This window comes from Callorhinus ursinus, unplaced genomic scaffold (genome assembly GCF_003265705.2).
Source record: "Callorhinus ursinus isolate GAN/ISIS: 27379988/994484 unplaced genomic scaffold, GSC_fseal_2.0 scaffold72, whole genome shotgun sequence".
Lineage (NCBI taxonomy): Eukaryota > Metazoa > Chordata > Mammalia > Carnivora > Otariidae > Callorhinus > Callorhinus ursinus.
The window spans coordinates 743,467-766,922 of NW_027397134.1; the positions used below are offsets into that span (position 1 = coordinate 743,467).

General features: G+C 47.6%; 1 protein-coding gene across 3 annotated transcripts in view; it reads left to right on the plus strand.

The window, feature by feature from the left end:
- Positions 1–23,456, plus strand: part of MYO18B (myosin XVIIIB) — a 264,944-nt gene that overhangs the window by 105,600 nt on the left and 135,888 nt on the right. For all 3 annotated transcript variants that reach the window (XM_073886782.1, XM_073886784.1, XM_073886783.1), the window contains exons 23-27: positions 1,110–1,238; positions 3,724–3,867; positions 4,858–4,947; positions 18,872–18,991; positions 19,314–19,422. In XM_073886782.1, the coding sequence (XP_073742883.1) occupies positions 1,110–1,238; positions 3,724–3,867; positions 4,858–4,947; positions 18,872–18,991; positions 19,314–19,422 (592 nt within the window). The remainder of the gene's footprint in view (positions 1–1,109; positions 1,239–3,723; positions 3,868–4,857; positions 4,948–18,871; positions 18,992–19,313; positions 19,423–23,456) is intronic.

Genomic DNA, 23,456 nt, shown 5'->3' on the forward strand with positions numbered 1-23,456 from the left:
GATAATGTGCCTGATTGCTTGATATTATCACTGATTAAGATTATTGTCACTGATTAAGATAATGTCACTGATGGATCCAGGGCCCCTGGAGACATTGAACATCTTTGGGGGTGATAAGCCACATCTGGCAAAGAAACACGCCGGGCTGGTCATAGAAATTAGCAGCAGATGGGCATCTGAGAAGTGACCCATGCTCCTGTCACTGACTCAGCTCCCCAGCCATTAGGGCGTCTTTGCTTTGCCTCTGGGAGGTGAGGCTGACTGGCTACCCTACCATGGCTGGCCGGAACCGGCCTGGCCCCAAAGCCTCAGGTTCTCTGAAAATCCTTGTGTGCCCTGCAGTCAACGGAAGTTGGCCCTGCGGGGTGCCAAGGAGGCATCGATCACTTTGCTGAAGAGGGGCCTCCATCCATTATTGATGAGCAGAGGCCTGGGAGTCGCGGGCCACCCACTGTTTTTCCGTTAGATGCCTGAGCACCCTCTGTGGGTGGCACTAGCCCGGCCCCCAGTCCTGGCCAAGGAGGGCTGCCCTCACTCCCCCGCAGCATTCTCTGCTCCTCCTTATAGGGCAGGACTGAGTATTTCTAGGGTACTGTTTCTCTCAGATGGCATGCGGCCCTTACCAGAAAGAATGCACATTCCCGGGCCTGACCCTAAACCCGTACGTTCCACCTTTCCTGGGGCGAAGCCTGGGAATCTCTGTTTCCCACGCTCTCCTGGCCATTGTGGTGCACAGAGCTATTTAGGCCAGGTCCCTCCTCGCTGTGGTTTTTCAAGCGAATGTGTGCCTGGGTCCCCTGAGGATCATGTTAAAATGTTGCTTTGATTCAGCAGGCCTGTGGTGGGGTCCCAGATTCTACATTTCTAACAAACTCCCTGGTGGTGACAGTGCCACTCATGGGGGCCACATTCTGAGCATCCAGGGGCTAGAAGAAGGGAAAGAGGAACCATCAAGGGGCAAGATGCTTTGATCATTTAGACCCTCCATCTAAATGCACCTGCCAACAGATACCTCGGGTGGAGGCAAGAGAATTGGCTTCTCAGTGGCAACCGTCTGGCACTCCAGATTCAGCCCAATAGGAGTCACCTGCCACCTTCTCTCCTTCCAGGTTTTCCTCAAGGCAGGTGTGGTCTCTAGGCTTGAGAGGCAGCGGGAGAAGCTGACGTCTCACAAGATCCTTTTATTCCAGGCGGCTTGTAAGGGCTTTCTGTCTCGGCAGGAATTCAAGAAGCTGAAGGTATGGCAGCCACCATGCCTCGTCAACCCTGCAGAGGTGCGAGGTCCTGGCAAAGCAGCATCTGAGCTGATCTGGGGGCTGTGACCGCGTGCGTGCGCACGTCTCACACTCGTGCTCGTGCAGGAATCCCTGCGGGATATTAACATACGGTGGGTCTGGGGTGAGCACGGGGCTCTGCAGGTCTCCCGTGATGGTGCCAGTCCTACTGGCATCTGATGCCTACCTACCACCATGCTCGCCCTGAATGGCGGGACTTTAAGGTGACACTTTGCAAGATGTTAGGATTGTTTCTAGGACATTGACATCAAATTACCAACGATGTCAGACTTGATCTAGATTATCACGGGGTGGTCCGAGCCCCGCTGGGTCGGTTACGGTTTCCACCTGTCCCATCGCTGGAGAACTTGGCTTTCATGGGTCAGCAGGCAGGGCGTGACAGGACCTGGCCACTGAGGCTTTGGGGACCAAAGGGCCAGTTGGGTGTCTGCAGTCTTGAGCCACCCTGGGCCACTATCGTCAGAGACCTTGGGAGACTGAATTTCCTCTCTGGAGCTTGGGCAATGGAGAAAAGGCAGCACGGCTCTGGAGATGCACAAGGACTATGCATGACTCTCGCGTCCACCGCTTAGTAGCTGGGTCAAAGTGAAATGGGGTCCTGTGCGCTTAGCACGGCACGTGCCATCGAGCAGCTGTTCTATAAACACTGGCTGCTCCTCCCTTAGTAGCCTCATCATTAAGTACTACAGCTACCATGCAGTCTCATGACATGTGCCTCGAGTTCATGTAAATCTGTAAATTCAAGTATACGCACTTGGCAAAAGCAGGCAAAAGCAAGAACATTAATAATTAGAATTTTGTGGGCAACTCCACCGGCCCACTGCTCTCCAGTAGCTTATGCCCTTGGAATGATTTAAAGTAGAGGTTAATGAAGACCCCAGATTCTGTCTGCACCCAGGCTGCAGGGGTACAAAATCCCAACCCCACCATCAGGCAGCGGTGTGGTGCTGAGCACATGACTGGGCTGCTCTGTGCCTCAGTTTCCCCACCTGTAAAATGGAAATGTGAGTAATGCCTACATTCCCGGGGGCTGCAGCAAGGACTGAGCTAAGTCTGTAAGGTGCCCAGTGCGCTGCCTGGCCTGCAGGGACAACCATACCAGCTGGACAAGCATTGGCTTTTGTGATGGTGATGACGGGGATGGATCTGGCTTGGTAGTCAGCATGGTTCCTGCCTGAGACCATGTGTGGCTGGTGGTCCTCCAGGCTGGTGGTTCCCCAGGCCAACAGCATCCACATCAACGGGGCATCTGTCAGCCATGCAAATTCTTGGGCCCCGCCCTGATTTACCGAATCAAACCCTCTGGGGATGGAGCCCAGCATCTGTGCTTTAACTAGCTCTCCCTGGGCTTGTGATGCACACTCAGATTTGAGAAGCATGGAATTTGTGTTTACATTCACTTAAAGTGATACCTAGCCCCGGGGCGCCTGGGTGGCTCAGTTGGTTAAGCGACTGCCTTCAGCTCAGGTCATGATCTCAGGGTCCTGGGATCGAGCCCTGCATCGGGCTCCCTGCTCGGCGGGAGGCCTGCTTCTCCCTCTGACCCTCCCCCTGCTTGTGTTCCCTCTCTCTCTCTCTCTCTCTGTCAATTAAATAAATAAATAAAATCTTTAAAAAATAAAGTGATACCTAGCCCCTAAATATCAACTTGTGACATAATCATGGCCATTGTGTCTTACGGGCAATTTCAGGGATGTTCAAGGATTTGCCTTTCACAGTGGCTTTTGAATCTAAACCCTGCACAAGATGTGACCCTGTTGTATGATATTTTTGACTCCTCTTCCTCTTCTTCTTCTTGGGTCACGCAAGATTGAATTGGAGCATAACGTCTGATGCCCAGAGCCCGACTCGTTGAAAAGAGGCTTTCACAAATTTTTTTTTAATTTAACAACATTTTTTATTTATTTACTTTTTTTTGAGTAGAGTTGATACCCAGTGTTACATTAGTTTCAGGCATACAACATAGTGATTGAAGTCTATATGTTGTGCTGAGCTCACGATGCAGTTTACTGCCTGTCACTATACAGTGCTATTACGAAACCATTGAAAAAAAGTAAAAAAAAAAAGATTATTTATTTATTTATTTTTGTGAGAGAGAGAGAGAGGGAGGGAGCACGCACATGCACAAGCAGGGGGATGGGCAGAGGGAGGTACATACTGCCCCCCTGCTGAGCAGGGAGCCCAGTGCAGGGCTCCATCCCAGGACCCCAGGGACCACGACCCAAGCTAAAGGCAGATGCCTAACCAACTGAGCCACCCAGGCCCCTGAAAAGAAGCTTTTTTAATTTTTAAGTTAGCTAATCTCTTCCATTAGCTATGAACCTGCTTTTTCAAAACATCCCTTTTGCCACCACCCCCTTGCTCTCTTTCCTTCACCTTCCCTGGGTTGGGAAGGGCCCCTCGAGTTCCTGGTCTCTTTTCCCTGCAGATTCACCGCCTGGCCGCACAGTGCATCCAGAAGAACATGGCTGTGTTCCTGGCGGTCAAGGACTGGTCGTGGTGGCAGCTCCTCGGTTCCCTCCGGCCCCTGCTGAGCGCCACCATCGGGGATGAGCAGCTCCGTGCCAAGGAGGTCAGTACCGGTGGCAGGAAGGGTGTGGGGTGGCCGATACCTCTTCACACCCCCATGTTAGGGCTTACATCCAGACTCAGTGCCCCCACCCTGTAGATTCTTGATCTAGAAATGCTCTGCCCAGCCGCCCCCTTCCAGATATCCCTCTGCTCCCGTCAACACAGACACAGACCACCCTCCCTCCTGTGTCCAGCTACACGCTAGGCTTGTGGGTGCTAGGCAGATACCCCATTACTCCCGAGGGGCACACGAACACTTACAGTCCATCCCAGAGAGACTCAAGTGGTGAAATCTTTGAGTCCTTGATTTCTTTGCCTCTCAGAGAACACTCCTTTTGCTTTGCTTCTTCCCTGGTAGCGCCCACCTTCTACAAGTAACCATTTTGATTGGTTTCTGGTTTATCTTTGCTGTTGTTTATTCTTGCAAAATTAGCCAATTGACACATGCACACAGAGTTCCTTTCTCTCCCACACCAAAGGTAGCATACTGTTTATATTCCTCTGACACTGGTATTTTGCACTTAGAAATATATTTTGAGAGTCACACCGTGTCTAGTTTCACAGAAGTCTTCCCGGTTCGCTCTCCACAACAGCCCAGTGCTCCTTTCTGTGTGCATTCCGTAGTTCATCCCAGAGTCTGCTGTGGGTGGGCATTTGGGCTCCTCCTCATGGTGGTACTATAAGCATAATGCTGAGCCATGGGCAGGATAGTGACCTTGGGGAGGATGAAGGGCCAAGCACACCCATCTCGCTCAAGCATCTCCAGTCAAGCAATGGACTCATTCTGAGGATTTGCATTCGGCCCCTAGACTGGGATGTTGATATTTAGAAATGGGGAAAGAAAAAAAAAAAAACCCTTGTAGGAATTTAGCATCTGAGCATCATTACAGATGGGTTGGCAGAATCACTCACTCTATACCCCAGACACTCTTTCCCCACGTGGAACCTCTGCCTCTGGGCTAGGCTTCTGTTAAGGTGTTTGCTTTTGTAGGAGGAGCTTACAATGCTGAGACAGAAGCTAGAAAAATCGGAGAAGTCACGGAATGAACTCCGGCAGAATGCAGACCTGCTAGAGAGCAAGGTAACCTATCCCTCCTGTGTGGGGTCCCTGTGGGGGGTGAGGCCTACTGATGGGGGAAGTGATGATGTGCCTGACACTGTGCTAAGTGCTTTACAAGCCTCCTCAAAATAACCCTGTGGGGGCATGCTGTCCTTGTCCCCATTTTGCAGAGGAGGAGCCTGCGGCTCTGAGATATTAGGTCTCTTCCCAAGGTCACACAACTAGCATGTGTAGCACTGAGATTCAAACCCATATCATTCAACTCCGAAGGGAAGAATTTCTAACAGAAGTCACAAAAGTACAAATCACGAGGAAAAAATTGACAAATTTGACTATATTAAAGTAATCAGCTTCTGTTTATCAAAGCATAAAATGAAGAGACACCACATACTGGGCCATGAAATTTGCAACACATATAACTGGCAAAGAGTATTTGAACATGTAAAGAAAAACCCTTCAGTAGGAAAAAAAAAATGGGCAAAAAGAGGAATCGGCAAGTCCCAAGAGGGGAACTCTTGTTTCAAGAGTTCCAATGTCCAGGAATTCAAATGGCCAGGAGACTCATGAAGATGCTCAAATTAACTAGCAATCAGTAAATGCAAATTAACACCACGATAGGTACCGTTTCGCACCTCGAATTGGCAAGATCCAATTCTGAGGTAGCCATATGTTGGCAAGGATGTATAGCAGCGGGAATTCACATGCTGTTGTGGGGATGTAAATTGATCTCTTCACTCTTGAGCAACTTAACCGTGTCTCTGAAAGTTGATCCTATCTGTACGCTGTGCTCCAGCAATTCCATTTTGGGTAAATATGCTAGAGAATCTGTCTTACTTACATACGAAAAGATGAGAAGAAGTATAGAGGAGTGGCCTTGTCATGTTGAAAAAAATGTAAATACTCACATGGGAGTCTATCAATAAGAGAATGGATAAACACATTTTGTTAGATTAAAAATCGAGTTGCCAAAAGTAAAAATGAATACAGAGGCAGTAAAACTATGGCCCACAGGCTGAACCCCATTGCCCACCTGTTTTGTTTTTTTGTAAATAAAGTTTTATTGGCACACAGCCATGCCCATTTATTCATGTGTAGTCCCTGGTGGGTTTCATGCTACCCTGGCAGAGCTGAGTAGTTGTCACAGAGACTCTATGATCTACAAAGACTAAAAATATTTACTGTCTGGCTCTTTATAGAAAACATGTCTTGGCTCTTTAACTAGAGTTACATGCATCTGCATGGATTGCCCTCGAAAACATAACACTGGAGAAAAATGATTTAAGTTATGAAAGAATCCTTAAAATATGATATCGGATATATTACCTTTTAAGTATGCAGGAGAATACTGTCTATGGAGTGGGGCATCTGCCATGTGGTTATGGTGTGAAAATATTTCATGGGAATCATAACACCAAATTCAGGGTGGTGGTCCCCTCTGGCAGGTGGAAAGGACACGTGATTGGAGATTACATCGGGGGGTGAGAGCATGACCACTTTGCTCATATCTTCTGTCCTTAGTTGGGTGTTGAGTTCACAAGCTGGGGATGAGGATGGAAGCCAGATGGTCCCTGCCCCCAAGGGAACTACTGCAAATTCCAGATTCCTAAACAAATTCATAGAGTGTACCGCGGTCAGGGAGCTGTGGGTAGATCAAGGAAGAGCTGTTCACAGAAATTTGCTGTTCCGCCTAGTTTTTCAGGGCTGGAACTCTAGTAAGTCACTCACGTAGGACATGAAATTTAAAGGGGTGCCAAAAACTCAGCAAGATAAATCATATTTCATTGCAGGATCTTTTAAAATGTAAATTGATGCAAAAAAAAAATCCACGATGAGCCAAATATCAAAATTTCAAAAACAACGCAGGACTGGTGGGCCAGGATTAAGGTGAGGCAAGTAAGGCAGTTGGCACAGTGGGATCTTGTCTTCATTTAAATTTTTGATGTTTTATTCATCATGGATTTTTGGCATTAATTTTGACTTTCTTAAATATTTCATTAGAATGTTATTTATCTTGGTTTCTGAGTTTCTTGGCATTCCCCGAAATTTTGCGCCCAGGGTGAGTGCTGTGCCCATCTCCTCCTTAGTCCCAGCTGTCATTCAGAGCCCTGGGTAGCTCACAGCGTCCTGCTGAAGCTCAAAGGAAGCCCAGTTATTCACCCAGTCAACAAATACAGATGAGCACCTCCCAGGTACCAGGCATTCAGCTGGCCACCTCAGATCCAGCTAGGGAGAAGGCAAAATCCCTGTCCTCACAAGGTCCCCAGGCCAATCAAGGGAGACAGACCACAAGTAAATAAACAAGCAAACTACTTTTGGATGGTCAAGTGCTGTAGATACTAAGCAGAGGGAGGTGACAGTCGGGGGCAGGGGGCCATTTTTTGCCTAAGTGGTCCAGGAAGGCTTCCATGAATTAAGATGTTTGTCTAGTGGTGAATCATTTGGTGTCGCCATCTATGTGCAGATCTGGGGAAAAAGAGTAGAAGTGGCAAGTGCAAAGGTCCTGAGGCAACTTGGGATAATATTTGTCAGTTTAGAGCAAAACTGGAGCTTTCCACACCTGTGAGCCCATGGTGCTATTATTACCAGTAATATTGCTTGGTTTTATATGAGGATAGTGGTGGCTATAATTGAGTTCATGATCAAGCCAACAGAACAAATTCTCCTTCCTCTGTTGACTGCCCAGGCTGAGCCTGGTTGGCTCATGTGGGGACATGGGATGAAGTTTGGGGTGGGCGCTATCTCTTTTCCACCCCTTCTCATTCCCTTTATAGTTGTGTCCACTCTCCCCACCAGAGGTTCTCTGTCCAACTCCCATGGACAAGGAAGAGGCAGTGACTCCTGGAAGGGACAGTCACAGCACACAGAGTTAGGTGAGGCTGGGCAGAAAGGCTTCCCCATGGGTCTATGCCCTCTTGGGGAAAATACTGTAAGGAGGAGAGGAAGTAACACTCAAGTACCCCCTCCATTCCCCAGTCTCATTCAAGTCTCTAGAGAGCATGCAGCCTGACCTCTCTTGCAGGACGCTTCAGTGGTAGAGCAACGGAAGCGAGAAATCAGAGAGCTCTGCGTGGGCTGGGCATATTGGTGACTTCGCTGTAGAAACGCCTTCCCACTGAGCTGACATTTGATACAGTAATTCATCACAAACTGTCAAGTCAGACTTGGGGGCTTGGGGTGCCTCAGATGCCAGGGGAGACTGGAGAGAGTAATGAGGTGAACATCATTAGCATCTAGCCCTACAGCTTACCCAGCGCTGGGAGAAGGAAGGAGGGGGCCTGGCTTCTGAGACCTGAACCACGCATTCAAAGTGTCAGCACCCGCAGAATATTCTACTCAGGTTCTTTGTGTCTCTGTATTGTACATGGTTATGAAAAGATGTATGGGGCCTGGTAAAAATAAGACAAAATTTAAAAAGTTAAGAAAGTCAGAGCAATGGGAAATAAGAGTTGAAGAGCATATCAGACCAGAGGAAGACTTAGGAAATAGAAATTTACCGCGAACCTTAGACTCACTCTCACTTCACAGACTTTGCTTGGGCTGTGCCCGCCACTGTTCTCACCTGGTTAATGCCTGGTCATCCCTTTTCACCCAGTTTAGGTGGTACTTCTTCCAAGAAGCCTCTGTTAACACTTTGTAACCCTTAACTTTGTTAAGAATGGGTCGGGTCCATTCTTGTGCTTCCTGTCACTGGGCCTTGTGCTTCCTTGTGCTTCCTGTCACTGCACTGATAGGGGTGTCCTAACCCCTCCCTGGTGTACCTGTGTCCCAGCTAGAGGGCGAGGCCCTAAGGGCAGGGATGTGTCTTTGCTCATCACAGTGGCCCAGCCCCTGGCACAGAAAAGACATCGGATGGGTGAATGGAGCCATGAGAAGTAAACTGAAATGTTGACACTGAGCTTCCTAGCAACCAGAGCAAAGAGAGAAGCAAGATATTCCAAAGACATTTGTCCCCAGGTTAAACACACTCATGCATGCACATGCGCGCGTGCGCGCGCGCACACACACACACACACACACACACACACACCTGTTGCTTGAGATAATACTAATTTTCCCTGGTATTGAGATATTAGAGAAGTTTCTTCTAGGAGTCCACATGAAATGGGGCACTAAGTAACCTGGCAAAGTACAACCTCAGTAATGTGCATATAGTAAATAGAAGAGGGGAGCTGTAGGAGTGCTTTTGCGGACATTGTCTTGAACTGCAAGGCAAGGGCATGACATCAATTCCCTAAAAAATTCAACTAGTAGGCAAAGCAGAGCTTTTTTCAGGAATCACATTTAGGTGGACTGAGTGTTATGGTTTCTTCTACCTGGGTTCTCTCCCCACCCCGTCTTCTTCCCTCTTTTTAAAATTTATTTTAGGGTCCAACATACAAAAAAGTGCACACCTCGTAAGTATACAGCTCAATGAATTTTCACAAATTGAACACACCAAAGCAATCAGCACCCATATGGAGACACAGAACAGTCCCAGCTCCTTCCAAAGCACCCCCCCCCCATGGCCCTTTCAGCCACTACCCTCCAAGGATAACCACTGAACAGACTTCTAGCAATATAGATTAGGTGTTTTTTTTTTCCTATTTTTGAACTTTTCCTAGATGCAATCAAATGTGTGTACCTATTTGCGTGGTTTCTTTCATGTGACATTGTTTGTGACAATCATCCATGATGTGGGTGGTTGTGGCTTGTTCATTGTCACTGCTGTATAGTATGCCATCATGAATATAGAGCACTATTGATCCATTCTACTCTAAATGAGCATTTGGTTGTTTCTAGCTTTGAACTGTCATGAATAAGCCTGCTGTGAACATCCCTCCACACGTGTTTTGGTGCACATACCATACACTTTCTGTTAGGAATGCACTCAGGGTGGCTGGGTGATGGACACTGGGGAGGGTATGTGCTATGGTGAGTCCTGTGAATTGTGTAAGACTGATGAATCACAGACCTATACCCCTGAAACAAATAATACATTATATGTTAATTAAAAAAAAAAGGAATGTACTTGGAATGGAATGGCTAGGTTTTAAGTTCTTTCTATATTGGGTTTTAATTAATACAGTCAAACACTTCACTCAACTTTATGTATCAGTTGACCCTCCCACGGCAGTGGGTGAGCATTCCAGTTGCTCTACACCCTTACCAGCACGTGGTATTGTCCTTTTCATTTAACGATTTTGTTGGGCATGCAGTAATCCCACATGGTGATTTTAATTTGTGCCTTTTCACATGTGTTTGGCTATTTGTTATCCTCTTTGGTCAAAGAGGTCTTTCAAGCCTTTTGGCCATTTTCTACTGCTTTTCTTATTGATCTGTAACAACTCTTTATATACTGTGGATATAAGTTCAGTTGTTGGATATATGTGGCACAGATCTCTTCCTCTGCTCTGTGGCTTGCCCTTTTGGATGCAGTAATTAGAAGATTTATTTTCTGAAGTCCCGAGTCTCTTCAGACCTGCCAGAGCACTAAGAAGAGGTCAAAGGACTCCAGAACTCCCAAACCTATATCAATGGCAATAGATAGTCTTCTCTGGTTTCATTCTGTATTTTACTGATTCCCAGATGCACACTATTTCCCACCTTTCTGCATCTCTGTAATTGTGATGCATCATGACAATCACTGGCATCTTACACTAAAAATTAGCAGCACTTTCTTATGTTCCATAATGGTTCATCTTATCATCAGAGGCTGCTGAGATTTGGTGAAATGTAGCAACCTGGGGCCCAAGTAAGATTTTATTTGAAGAAAGGTCTTTAATTCTTTCCCCTCCACCAAGAAAGCTACTTTGATTTTTCATTTTTTTTACCGGTTGCTTTTATACGTTACAGAGCATTCGAATCACCTGGAGGGAGCTGTATACCATGTAGCTTCCCCATCGCATCTCCTGAGGATTTGACCCAGGAGGGAATCTTGGGGGAGGGGCAACCTTCACTGCTTCTTTTTAACGAGCCCAGAGGTGAACCCGATGCAGAGTCATGCCACGTAAGAGCAGTGGTTCTCATACTCGAAAGTGTGTCGTAATCCCCTGGAGGATGTGTTAGAATAGAGTGTGCTGCTCCCCAGCCCTAGAGATTCTTGAGTCAGTAGGTGTGGGGAGGCCCTGGAGATTCAGAATTTCTCCTGCACTGTCAGGTGATGGGGAACCTGCTGGTCTGGGAACCACATGTTAAGGAACAGGTAGAAGGTATCTCCTTTCATGTGGTTCTACTTTCTTAGAAGAGTTTCTGTTGACAGCTGGGAGGCAGACAGTCCTTCGGGCCATGTATCATGAAGACACCCCTGGCCCCTTTCACAGCCTCTGCACCCCACCCGCTTGTCTCTATAGGAGGGGGGGAAACAATTGATAGAAATGTTGCTAAAACATGTTGTGCCTCATCAGTGGAAACTCCATTTGACTAGGCTTATTAAAAAGACAACATTATTGCAAAATGATTTAAGTGCTTCATTTGGGAAGGAGCAGAAGAGGAGATGAGACGCCTCCAGGAAGCTGGCTATAAATATTCTTCAAGCGTGCAAAATCTGCCTGGATGCAAAGTGGGGTTTTTTATTTTCACCGGAAAGCAGGTCTCTTTTCGTACAGGGATTTCCTATAAGGCTGTGGGAGCACATGGAGAAAAATGAGAATAGGGTGTTTTCTTCCCTTTCTGGAATATCTTCTGGGTTTTCCCGAAGACTTTATTTATAGCAAAAGATAGTCCCATGCACTCTGGATGTCTGGTCTTGTTAGCTTGAAAAGTTTCATTTTTTGGTAAGGAATGGCTGAGAGAGGATCCACTGGGATCCAGCAGGATATGGTTTAGGTTGGAAAGTGTATTTGCAAAGAGCTGGGGAGTTTGGCCCTGGCTAGTCATGAACATGGCCGGCAGGAGCTTATCTCTAGGAGGGAAGGGAAGTGACTTGCCAGGGGTGATGTGGTCAAGTGGTGACTGAGTCTAGATCATATACTAGACTCAGTCTTCTGACTCTTAGTGCTCTGCACAGCACTGTGCCTCTGGGGACTGGATGTGGCAGCTCTGTCATCCCTAGGAGAGTGATACAGCCTCGGGATATTAGGGTCTCTTGAGCCTCGGCTGCTGGGACATGCTGGGGAGAGTGTCCTTCCAGCAGAAAGCTAGCTGCCGAGGTTCTCTGGCCAAAGTGTGGGCATAGTCACGGATGACCACAGTGGGCTTAGCTAAGACCCCACAAAGGAGTGCACAGCTGGAATGTTCTGCATGCCTCAGTTTCTCCATATAAAAGCGGGGCCATCATGTCTTCTCTGCCTCTTTTATAACACAGATGAAAAAGCTAGTGGAACTGGACGAGTTAAGGGATGGATAAGATGACCTGACCTGGTGTGTCTGGTGCGGGAGCAGAGGGTTGATCAGGGCAGCTGGCTTTGGGCTCTCACTGCCACGGGACCGTGGGCCAGTTCTTCCAGTGTCTGAGCTTCTGTGTCATTAGCAGGGACATGGTGACCGTGATGGTTCCATACTGTTCTCCACAGGATGGTATGAAGGCTGCATATAAAGTCTCATACACAGCATATCTTCACACATCACCACCACCACTGACATATATGTGATTGCATCTTAGCTCTTTCTGTACCCCTCAAAGCTCTCAATGCCAATGGAAGGAATGAATGAAATCATGTCGGATTGAGTAATTAAAGTACTATTTAATGAGCAACGTGTCTGTGCCGGGTGTCGCGACACATCCCCTTTACCTGCTTTGTCTCATTTTACCTCCCCATCAAACTGCCAGGAAGGTATGGTTAGTACCCCTGTGCTCTAGATGGGGACAGTGAGGACCAGAGAGGAGAAGTGATTTGTTCAATGTCACACAGCTGGTGAGTAGCAGCGCTGGGCTTTGACCCTGGGTTCGGGCTGACTCCAAACAGACAGTGAGAGATGAACAACAGTTCCTCCGACTGGGAATCAGGTCAGGGAGTGGCTCATCCTTCGAGCTGAGCCGGAGCCGGCCAGGTGACTTAAGGAGATGTTCCAGGTGGAGGGCATAGCAAGAACAGGGACAGAGGGCGGGGACCTGGGCCGGCCCCTGCAGTCCTGGTGGTTGGAGGGTCTCATGTGCACAAGGAGGTTATGGAGTGGGGTCAGTCCCTGAAGCTGGCCCAGATTATGGAGTGGGGTCAGTCCCTGAAGCTGGCCCAGATCACAGGAGCTGGGAGAATCTTGGTAGAGGTCTGAATGCTATCCTGAAGCAGGGGGCGGGTGGCTGGACCAGAACACATTTTCAAGATGCGTTATGTGGGGGCCAGCATCCAAGGGGTTATTTCCTCTTTAGGGGGGTGCTATGGCACTTTGAAGACCCCTTTCCAGAGCTCATGGAAGCCCCTCTCCCCCCAAGGCCAGTCGGTGAGGCGTCATCCCCATGTGTCCTGCTCTGAGGCATGACATTGCTCCCAGCGTGGCCCCATGGCCCGTTCCCACTGACACGCCAGAGGCTGTCGATTCTCCCTTCCTCCTTGGCTCCGCATACATTATTATGCATTCTTTGAGCCCCCAAGAGGCATTTTGACTGTCTCTGGAGCCAGGCTGCCTTGGTTCATATCCAGGTCTGCTGCTGGCTGGCTGGGCGTCGGCACCCTGGCGCCTCAGGTCCTCATCTGGAACGTGGAGATGTCAGTAACCTACCTCTCTGTGTTTCTCGGAAGGTTCTGTGTGTTACCCTGTGCCAGGCCCATGGTGAGCACTTTCTGAGTAGTGACGATGATTAAGGTAACAATCACCATCACTTAGTAGCAGGTGCTGGGAGAGAAATACACAGGGTGGTGCTTGAACTGGTGCCCAGAGTGAGTCTCTGGGGAACCCTGGAGCCCACCACTAAGCCAGAGAATTGTTCTGAATTTCCCCTAATGACCGAGGCAGCTCTGAGGGCAGATGCTGTGAGACTGAAGCCATGGCTTAATCTCCTTGACAAGCAAACAGCATACCAGCCAACTGGGCTCTGCAGTTGGACAGACCCTTTGCCTATTGATTTATACGCCCCCTTTTCTGATTTTATTTTCCACTTTCTCTCTTAATCACCCAGATTGCAAGGATGGGGCTTCCCTTCCACCAGGGGTCCATAAACCTCCCTTTGGGCATGGCCTCGCAGGTTGTTGTTGATCTTGCCTTTGAGCCCCATGCATCTGGCTGTTTCACTCCCCCTCCCCCACCCATTGCTTCCAGGTCTGCTCCCAGGTGCGCTGCTGACCCCCAGGGGCCTGGGGTGGGGGATGGAGCCAGGTGGTGGGCATGGGGACAAGACAGCCCGTAATTATGAGTCAGGACCTGGGATTCAGGCTGTCCGAGCCGGACTCCCTGTGGGACTTATCTGCCATGACCTTGAACAAAATCATTTCGTGACTCAATGCCTCAGTTTCCTGTTCTGTCAACAGGGAATGACAAAAATGTCTCTCCCCAGCATTCAGGGAGCTTTTTCTCCTGGAAGGGCTTATAATGAACCCCTTCTTTTCGTTAGATTGAAACATACTGGGAAGACAGTGAAAGACCACTGTTTGCTCCCTGTGGATAAGATCGTTTGGGCAGTTTTGAGAGCTCTTGAATATAAGAGCCAAGGACAGGGTTGAACTAAGACACATGGGTGCTCTACATGTGGTTTTATCTCCACAGCTCGGCAGGGGGATCTTGAAGGCAGGGCCTCGCACACAGTTGGTGCTCACGTCATGAATGACAAGTGACAGTGACAGTCCAGAGGGTCCCATGTGTGCTCAGCATTTAATGTCCATCAACATTACTTGTTACCCACTGTTTCTCTCAAACTGCAAATGAAGCCAATGAGCAGGATAGATGTTGTTTCTATTTGACTCCATGCAAAATGTACCGCAAATTCATTCATTTCTACCCCCTTCTCTTTGACAGATCTTTAGAGTCATTGTCCCTAAGGAGAAAGAGAATTTCTGATGATTTGGCTTAAGTGGTGGATCCAGGGAGGTTTTTGGAATAATTTCTAGTTAATTGGTCCTTGAGTAATCTGCAAGGATCCTTCTGGGTTTGCCAACCAGGCTCTCCTCTCGTTAAATTGGTTTTTGTTTTATATTCACCTAATAGCTCTGGGCCTGGCGCCCACCCCTCACCTCTATGGATAAAGCCTGTGGGCCCCAAAATGTAGGAAGGGAGAGAGGCTGGTGGGGACAGGGACAGATTGGGGGCTACTTGTCTCTGTGAAAAGCATCTGTCATATCCCTAATTTGAAAGCATTAATTGTCCTTTGGGCTCTGGACTTGGGTTGTGTAGAACTCAAAATTAATGCATTAAATTAATTTTGTGCTCCCTTTGCTCAAGCTGATTAGCACAGATTAAATTTCACACTAATTGGTTAAGGCAGGGAGAACACAATCCTGCTGATCTCGGGGATGGTGAGGCGGGGGGTGAGGGGCGTGATCTGGGGCGTCCCTGGATGGCTCCAGCCCGTGTTCATGCCCACTGCAAATGATCGATCATTCCTCCAGAGCCAGTGTTGCTCTGTGCCTGTAAGTAAGCCAGTCTAACCCATCTCAAGCCAAGCGGGAAAGATTAGGAAGAGATTCTGGCAATTTCTAGGGCAGTAATTCTTAAACTTGGTTGCGCTTAAGAATAACCATGGAGTGTGTTGAAATTCAGATCCCTGGGTCCCACCGAAGATTACGGTGGTGTGGGCATTCTGGGAATCCTGGGCTCCACATTTTAACGACCATCCCAGGGGACTGCAAAAGTTTCCCCAGAGCATATTAAAGGTACCAGCATAAGGAACAGCAACAGGAAGCCCCACCCCAGAGACAGCCAGGACGGCCCTGGGAGGGAGAGCCCCTGGTTGGTGAAGTGCCGACCGTTACCTGGACAGGAGGCATCTGGGTTCAAGTCCCAGTTCTGTCACTCACTTGCTATGTGACTTTGGAATGCTCCCCCCAAACCTCCTGTTTTCCCCTGTTTCAATTGAAATGTGCATTTCAGTCTGAGCCCTCACTGGTGTGGTCACCAAGGTGGGTAGCCAATGGGCTGGAGGAGGGGCAAAAAAATGTGGGGGGCATAGAATGTTCTAGAGCAGCAACCCTTGTTTTTGTAGCTCAATTTTGGGGGACTGTTTTTTAAAAGATATTTGGTTTTGTGTTTTGCCAATGACGAAAGTGGTTAAAAGATCAACAGTACAGAAATGCCTCACAAGGAAATTGGAATCCCCTGTGAGCCCACCCTTCTAGGAAAAAAAAAGAAAATCCCTATTAACAGTCTGGGAGTGCCTTTTTCTGTGCAAGTACAAACAAAACAAAAAAGGGAACATGCCAGACATTCTATTCTGCAACTTTGCTTTTTCTCCCCTGCCCTGTTGGCAATATATCTTGGGGACTTCTTTTTTTTTCACATCAAAATGTATAGATCTTCATCTTCCTTCTTCGTGGGGCAGAGGAATGATTTTTGAGACCGCCTGTGACCAGCTCGAGAGGGCAGCTGGATTCCATGCTGGAAGGACCACTTAGCGTCTGTGACAACACCCCCCAGTCGCTTCTCAGTGCCATGCACTGGGTCTGATGGGAAAGGGAAGTGTTTAGGCATCTTCATGCACAACATTTATGGCATGAGATGGGAATGCCAGAAGGACAATAGACCTTCCCCGATGCAGTACATTTTACAGCTCAGGCGACCACAGCCCCAGAGAGGAAGAGATTCGTCCAAGGTCACAGAATATGTTAGTGGTTGTGTTTGGACTTGAACCCTGTACGTTCTTTTTTTTTTTTTCTTTTCCTTCCCTGTATCTTAACCACTGCCCTCCATGGAGGGAGGCTCCATTTCCCTAACGACCCTTCTGTGTCAGGTCATTTCTGAGCCTCTTAGTCATAAACAGTCCACGTATATCTGTTTCTCTCCTCACTTGCTTTGGCATATCCTTGAACCTGGAAGGCTGCACGTTGGAACAATTATAGCCCAGAAGCCTTGACCCATCTGGTATCTGTAGTTGGTTGTTGATGGGAAAGAAAAGAAAAAAAAGTCAGTGCAAGTGGGAATTCATTAAAAGAGAGGCGTTTTTATTTTTTGCCTCGAAACAGGACTGCCTTAACTCACTGTGTTTCTGAAGTAGGACCACAGCCTGTAGAGTGTGAGCACCTGACTCCAGACCCACTTCTTCCTTCCTTAAACCATGCCCCTAATGCACGACTACGTGATTTCCACTTTTGATCTCATTAAAGCAGAACAAATGGCAAAATAGTTTGATTGCAGAAGCCTAATTTTTTTATTTTTTTCCCATAGTTTTTGCACCTGCAACTATTTGACAAAATATATGCATTTGAATTAGAATTTTAAGTTTTTTTTTAAAGATTTTATTTATTTGACGGAGAGAGAGACAGTGAGAGAGGGAACACAAGGGGGGGGAAGGGAGAAGCAGACTCCCCGCTGAGCAAGGAGCCTGATGCAGGGCTCGATCCTGGAACTCCAGGATCATGACCTGAGCTAAAGGCAGATGCTCAACCAACTGAGCCACCCAGGCTCCCCCACAGAGAGGTTTTCCAGCTGAGCGTATTCCTTTTTTAAAATTTTTTATTGTTATGTTAATCACCATACATTGCATCATTAGTTTTTGATGTAGTGTTCCATGATTCATTGTTTGTGCATAACAGTACTCCACGCAGAATGTGCCCTCTTTAATATCCATCACCAGGCTAACCCTTCTCCCCAGCCCCCTCCCCTCTAGAACCCTCAGTTTGTTTTTCAGAGTCCATCGTCTCTCATGGTTCATCTCCCCCCTCCGACTTACTCCCCTTCATTCTTCCCCTCCTGCTATCGTCTTCTTTTTTCTTTTTTTTCTTTTTAACATATGTTGCATTATTTGTTTCACAAGTACAGATCTGTGATTCAACAGTCTTGCACAATTCACAGTGCTCACCATTAGCTGAGCGTATTCCTATGTGGTGGGCACCTGTGTGTCTTACTGAGGGGAGCCTGTTGGGAGCAAAATGGCTTGCTGAAGGATGGGTAAGGAGAGTTTCTGCTAAAACAACTTTCTAAATTGAGTACTTACTATGTGCCAGCCCTGTGCTAAGCTTTATATGGATGATCTCCTTTAATTCTCAAAACAATTCCTTTTTTTTTTAAAGATTTATTTATTTATTTTGAGAGAGTGAGAATGAGAGAGAGAGAGAGAGTACATGAGAGCAGGGAGGGTTAGAGGGAGAAGCAGGCCCCTCGCCGAGCAGGGAGCCCGATGCGGGACTCGATCCCGGGACTCCAGGATCATGACCTGAGCCGAAGGCAGTTGCTTAACCAACTGAGCCACCCAGGCGCCCCCCAAAACAATTCTATGGCTGGGTGATAGACATTGGGGAGGGTCTGTGCTATGGTGAGCACTGTGAATTGTACAAGACTGATGAATCACGGATCTGTACTTCTGAAACAAATAATGCAAGATATGTTAAGAAAAAAAAAGAAGAAGATAGCAGGAGGGGAAGAATGAAGGGGAGTAAGTCGGAGGGGAGACGAACCATGAGAGACGATGGACTCTGAAAAACAAACTGAGGGTTCTAGAGGGGAGGGGGTTGGGGGGATGGGTTAGCCCGGTGATGGGTATTGAGGAGGGCACGTTCTGCATGGAGCACTGGGTGTTATGCACAAACAATGAATCATGGAACACTACCTCAAAAACTAATGATGTAATGTATGGTGATTAACATAACAATAAAAAATTATTTAAAAAAACAATTCTATTAAGTTATCCCCTACCCTCTAAAGTTGAGAAAACTAAGAATCAGGTGGGCATCCTGCCGGGTTCACAGTCACATAGCTGGTGAGTGATGGGCCAAGAATTCTAACACATCAAGACCAGTAAAAATCTGACATCCACGCTCTTAACCACCTCATCACACCAAGAGCTGATGATTTGTCCCCGGTGGTCCTGCCGAGGGGGCTGGGGGGAGAAGGGTTGGCGGCCCCCCACGAGTGACCCCGTTGTAACTCCAGATTGTAATTCCAGATTGCTGAGTTGACCACAGAGCTCGCCGACGAGCACTTCAAAGGGGACGTGGCCTGCCAGGTGCTGGAGAGTGAGCGGGCAGAGCGGCTACGTGCCTTCCGGGAGGTCCAGGAGCTGAAGGTGAGTTGTCCCCAGGGGGTGGCAGGGATGTGTGGCTTTGGCTGAGCAGGGTGGCTGGGAGTGGTTGGGCCTGCCCCCATCGCCATCTGCTCACATGTGGGAGCAGTAAGCCTAAGTAAGATGCGCTGGTTTACAGACTCCCATGTTCAAGGTCCTGGAGGACATTTGGGTCTTCCTAAGACTTGGCCTTGGAGGTGCCCTGAATGAGCACTAGGCAGGGGCTAGACAGTCCTTGGCTCTGGGGGCACCACGGGGCAGGGGCGGACGGCGAGGCCCAGGCTCTAGCAAGCTCCAGCTTGACACGTCAAGGCCTCTCTTCCAGAGCAAGTATGAGCAAGTCCAGAAGAATTTGGGAGAAGTGCAGAAGCAGTTGGAAGAAGCCCAGCAGAAAATTCAGTTGAGTGACTTGGAAAGGAGCCACACTGGAGGAGGTGAGCAGACTGGGACTCTTGCGGCTAGACGTGGGTGGAAAATGCTTTTTGTTCCATTCATTCATTCATTCATTCATACACACTGAGCACTTACTATGCTCTAGACACTGCTTTAACAGCTGACATTTTGGCAGAGCACACGGGCAGAGCCCTGCCCTCCCAGAGCTTCCGATCTAGTGCAGACATGGAGACATGGAGCAGAGAACCCAACAATAGCCCGAATAGCAAATTATCAACATGACAGGTACACTTTAGTAAGAACGCAAAGAATGATAAAAAAAAAAAAAAAAAAGGCTCTGGGGCAAGGCACCTTTATAATTATATGAATATTTTTCATATAAATTTTGAGCAAGGCATTTCACTATTTAAAAGCAGAATGGATGAAATTGCATTACTGGGTTTGAATCTAGACTCCGTCTCTTACCAGTTGGGTGACTTTGGGCCAAGAAATGTGTGCCTCGGTTTGCTCATCTTGGGAATGGATGTTGTCCGAGGTGATTGATGGGAAGTGTGTAGCCATGTTCACGGCAACCTTACTGTTACTCCTAATACTAGTAATAGCGGGGTTGTTATCTGGGTTCGTAAACTCTGGAGCAGAGACTACTACTGTCCCCATTTAAAAGTGGTTTCCGGCACTCAGTAGTTATTGGAGAGAAGGCGAGGCCCCTGAGTCGCTCAGCGATAGGTACGCTCCACAGAGCTGGGGCTTTCCGGTGATGCCCGGCTCACACAGTTGCCTGGAGACCCACATCCCATGGTTCTAGCAGCACGGTGACATCTCTGTCAACTCCTCTTCCCAGCCTAAGTGAGTCAGGTGAGAAGAATGCCCAGCGTGTCTGTCAGCTTTTGTACAACGTTGACATCATTCCTTCGGTGCCCCCGGTGGATTCGTGCCCTAGAAACGTCAGGGACACTCAGAGAAACAGAAGTCAGGAGGCGGTGAAGAGGCACAGTGCATTGACTTTTCACTCTGCTCTTGCTTCCCCTCATCCTGGCTACCCCCAGGGCGGGCATATACCAGGGGAGCTTGGGATTCTCTGGGACGCAGCACCCAGCGAAAGAGGGTAGAGGCAGCAAGGGGGAAATGGGTTCACCCAGACCCGGGGGGGTGGGACAGCCCAGCTTCCCCAGGAGACCGTGGGTCCCAGTTCCATCCTGATGTAATTGATGGCCCAGTTTGTTTCTCTCTGGGAAGAGCTGGGAGCTGAAAGGGAGGGGGGAGGTGTGCTTAGCTCATGAGCAGTATTAGTCACAGTGCTATATAGGCTCTCAGCCCTGGATGCTCATTCCAGGAAGCCAAATCCACAAATATTTTGTTTTTCATTATGAAAGCAATACATACTCATTACAGAAAATTTCTAAAATATAGGAAAGTTGAAAGGAGCCATAAAACACTTTAATCACACCACAGCAAGGCCACCACAACCTCCTCAATGGCTCAAGCTGGAGTATCAATTATTAAAAACATGGCTGTTTTTCCACCATGCATGGTTAAGTGTTTGGAGAGGACCTTTTATGGTATGCAGCCAGCACTGGGCAGGCCACCAGGGGGAGGGGGTGACAGAAGAATTTTTGTTGGGCCCTGCATTCCAGAAATTTGCAGTAGATATGGGGAGGTCAGATAAATCCAGGAAAAATGGATAATGAAGGGCTGAATTATATGTACGGATTAAGACTGCCCCCCCCCACCCTGGGGAGGGGTGTTGGAGGTGGAAATCAGCCTCGAAGAATGGAGAATGGTTTCCTCCTCTGCTCATGCTAACCACTCCTAGCACTTGCTCGGTGGCACATCATAGTGCAGAGTATGGGTAAGCCTGCACAAATGCTTTCTGCTTTCTCTTCCTTTTGTGGATGCTTGCTATTTGAGGGTTTTTTTTTTCCTGGCGGGGAGACAGGATCCTTTTTCTGCCACGATAGTATTTACCTTGGTGGAAACTTGAACAAGCTCTAACGACTTACAATTTTATCATCTTCTTTGGGTTTGTTATGTGGGAATTCCTATTGGGGTCACCTCCTCTAAGACTTCAGTCCTACCATCTATCTAAGCATTCATCCACCTTCCTTCCATCCATCCATGTACCCACCTTTCCATCCATCCATCCATCCAACCATCCATCCATCCATCCAACCATCCATCCATCCATCCATCCATCCATCCATCCTTCCATCCATCCATCCATCCATCCATCCATCCATCCATCCATCCTTCCTTCCATCCATCCATCCATCCATCCATCCATCCATCCACCCATCCATCCTTCCTTCCATCCATCCATCCATCCACCCATCCATCCTTCCATCCATCCATCCACCCACCCACCCTTCCATCCATCCATCCATCCATCCATCCATCCATCCATCCTTCCATCCATCCATCCACCCACCCATCCTTCCATCCATCCATCCATCCATCCATCCATCCATCCATCCATCCACCTATCCAGTGAAAGTTATGAAGCATTTATGATATACCAGGCATTGTAGTAAATCCCTCAGACACAATCATGAACAAAAACGTTCGCTGTTTTTATGAGTTTGGATTCTCTTCTGGATTTCCAGAGCTTCCTTTATGAGAGCTCTGATCATCCTAGGTTGGGGTTGTCTTTTTGTATGTTTGTCTTCCATACTAGATTCTGCTGGAAGAGTGGTCCCTTGTGCCTGGTATGCAGTAGTGCGCTCAGTGGGCATTTCAGTGCATGGGAGATGGAACAATGTATGATGGATGGATGGATGGAGAGACGGAGGGGTGTATGGATAGATGGAGGGATATATGGATGAAGAGATGGATGGATGGAAAGGTGGATGGATAGATGGATAGATAGATGGATGGAGATATGGATGGATGGATGGATGGATGGAGAGATGAATGAAGTGGATGGTCACTGTCTTCAGTTGTCCACATGTTTCCCACAGCTCCATTACCTCCCCCTTAAGGGACATTGTAATAGAGTAATCTAAAGATATCATAACCTAGTCTAGCCCATTCTATTCAGTCATATAGTTTTCATCACACCAGCAAGTGATTTTTTTTAAAGATTTTATTTTTTTATTTGACAGAGAGAGACAGTGAGAGCAGGAACACAAGCAGGGGGAGTGGGAGAGGGAGAAGCAGGCTTCCCGCTGAGCAGGGAGCCCGATGTGGGACTCGATCCCAGGACCCTGGGATCATGACTTGAGCCGAAGGCAGACGCTTAACGACTGAGCCACCCAGGCGCTTGCAAGTGATTTTTTTTAGATTTTTACTGAATCAGGGGATTGGTCTTTTATCTCAGAGATATCTTGGGACCAATGTCTCTGTTGCTATGCATTCAGTAGACCCTTTAATTATTGTTCATTGATTTATTTGTTAATTAATTTAACCAGCAGTCACTGCTTATGTACTGTCACCCAATGTGGTTGGCCAGTAAGATGATTCTAGTTGGTGAACTTGTTTCAGCATGTATGGGGGAAACTTCTGTGTGTAGTGGATGCTTCTAGAGGGTATTGAGGATCTACAAATGACTAAAACAGCTCTCATGACCTAGAAGGTTATGGAATTTCCTTGGAAAAAGAAAAGTATGTATATGCTTGTAGAGAAATTAAACAGTATAAAGCAACCGAGCTTCGAATAGTGAGCAGCCAATAACTTTAGACAGCTAGAGGTGGTCAGAACAGGCTGCCTGGAAGCAGTGTTTGTTTTTTTTTTTAACTTGGACTTAAAGCAGAATTTTTTTTTCTTTTCATTTTTATTTTTTTTAATTTTTATTGTTATGTTAATCACCATACATTACATCATTAGTTTTTGATGTAGTGTTCCATGATTCATTGTTTGTGCATAACACCCAGTGCTCCACGCAGAACGTGCCCTCTTTAATACCCATCACCAGGCTAACCCATCCCCCCACCCCCCTCCCCTCTAGAACCCTCAGTTTGTTTTTCAGAGTCCATCGTCTCTCATGGTTCGTCTCCCCCTCTGACTTACTCCCCTTCATTCTTCCTCTCCTGTTATCTTCTTTTTCTTTTTTCTTAACATATGTTGCATTATTTGTTTCGGA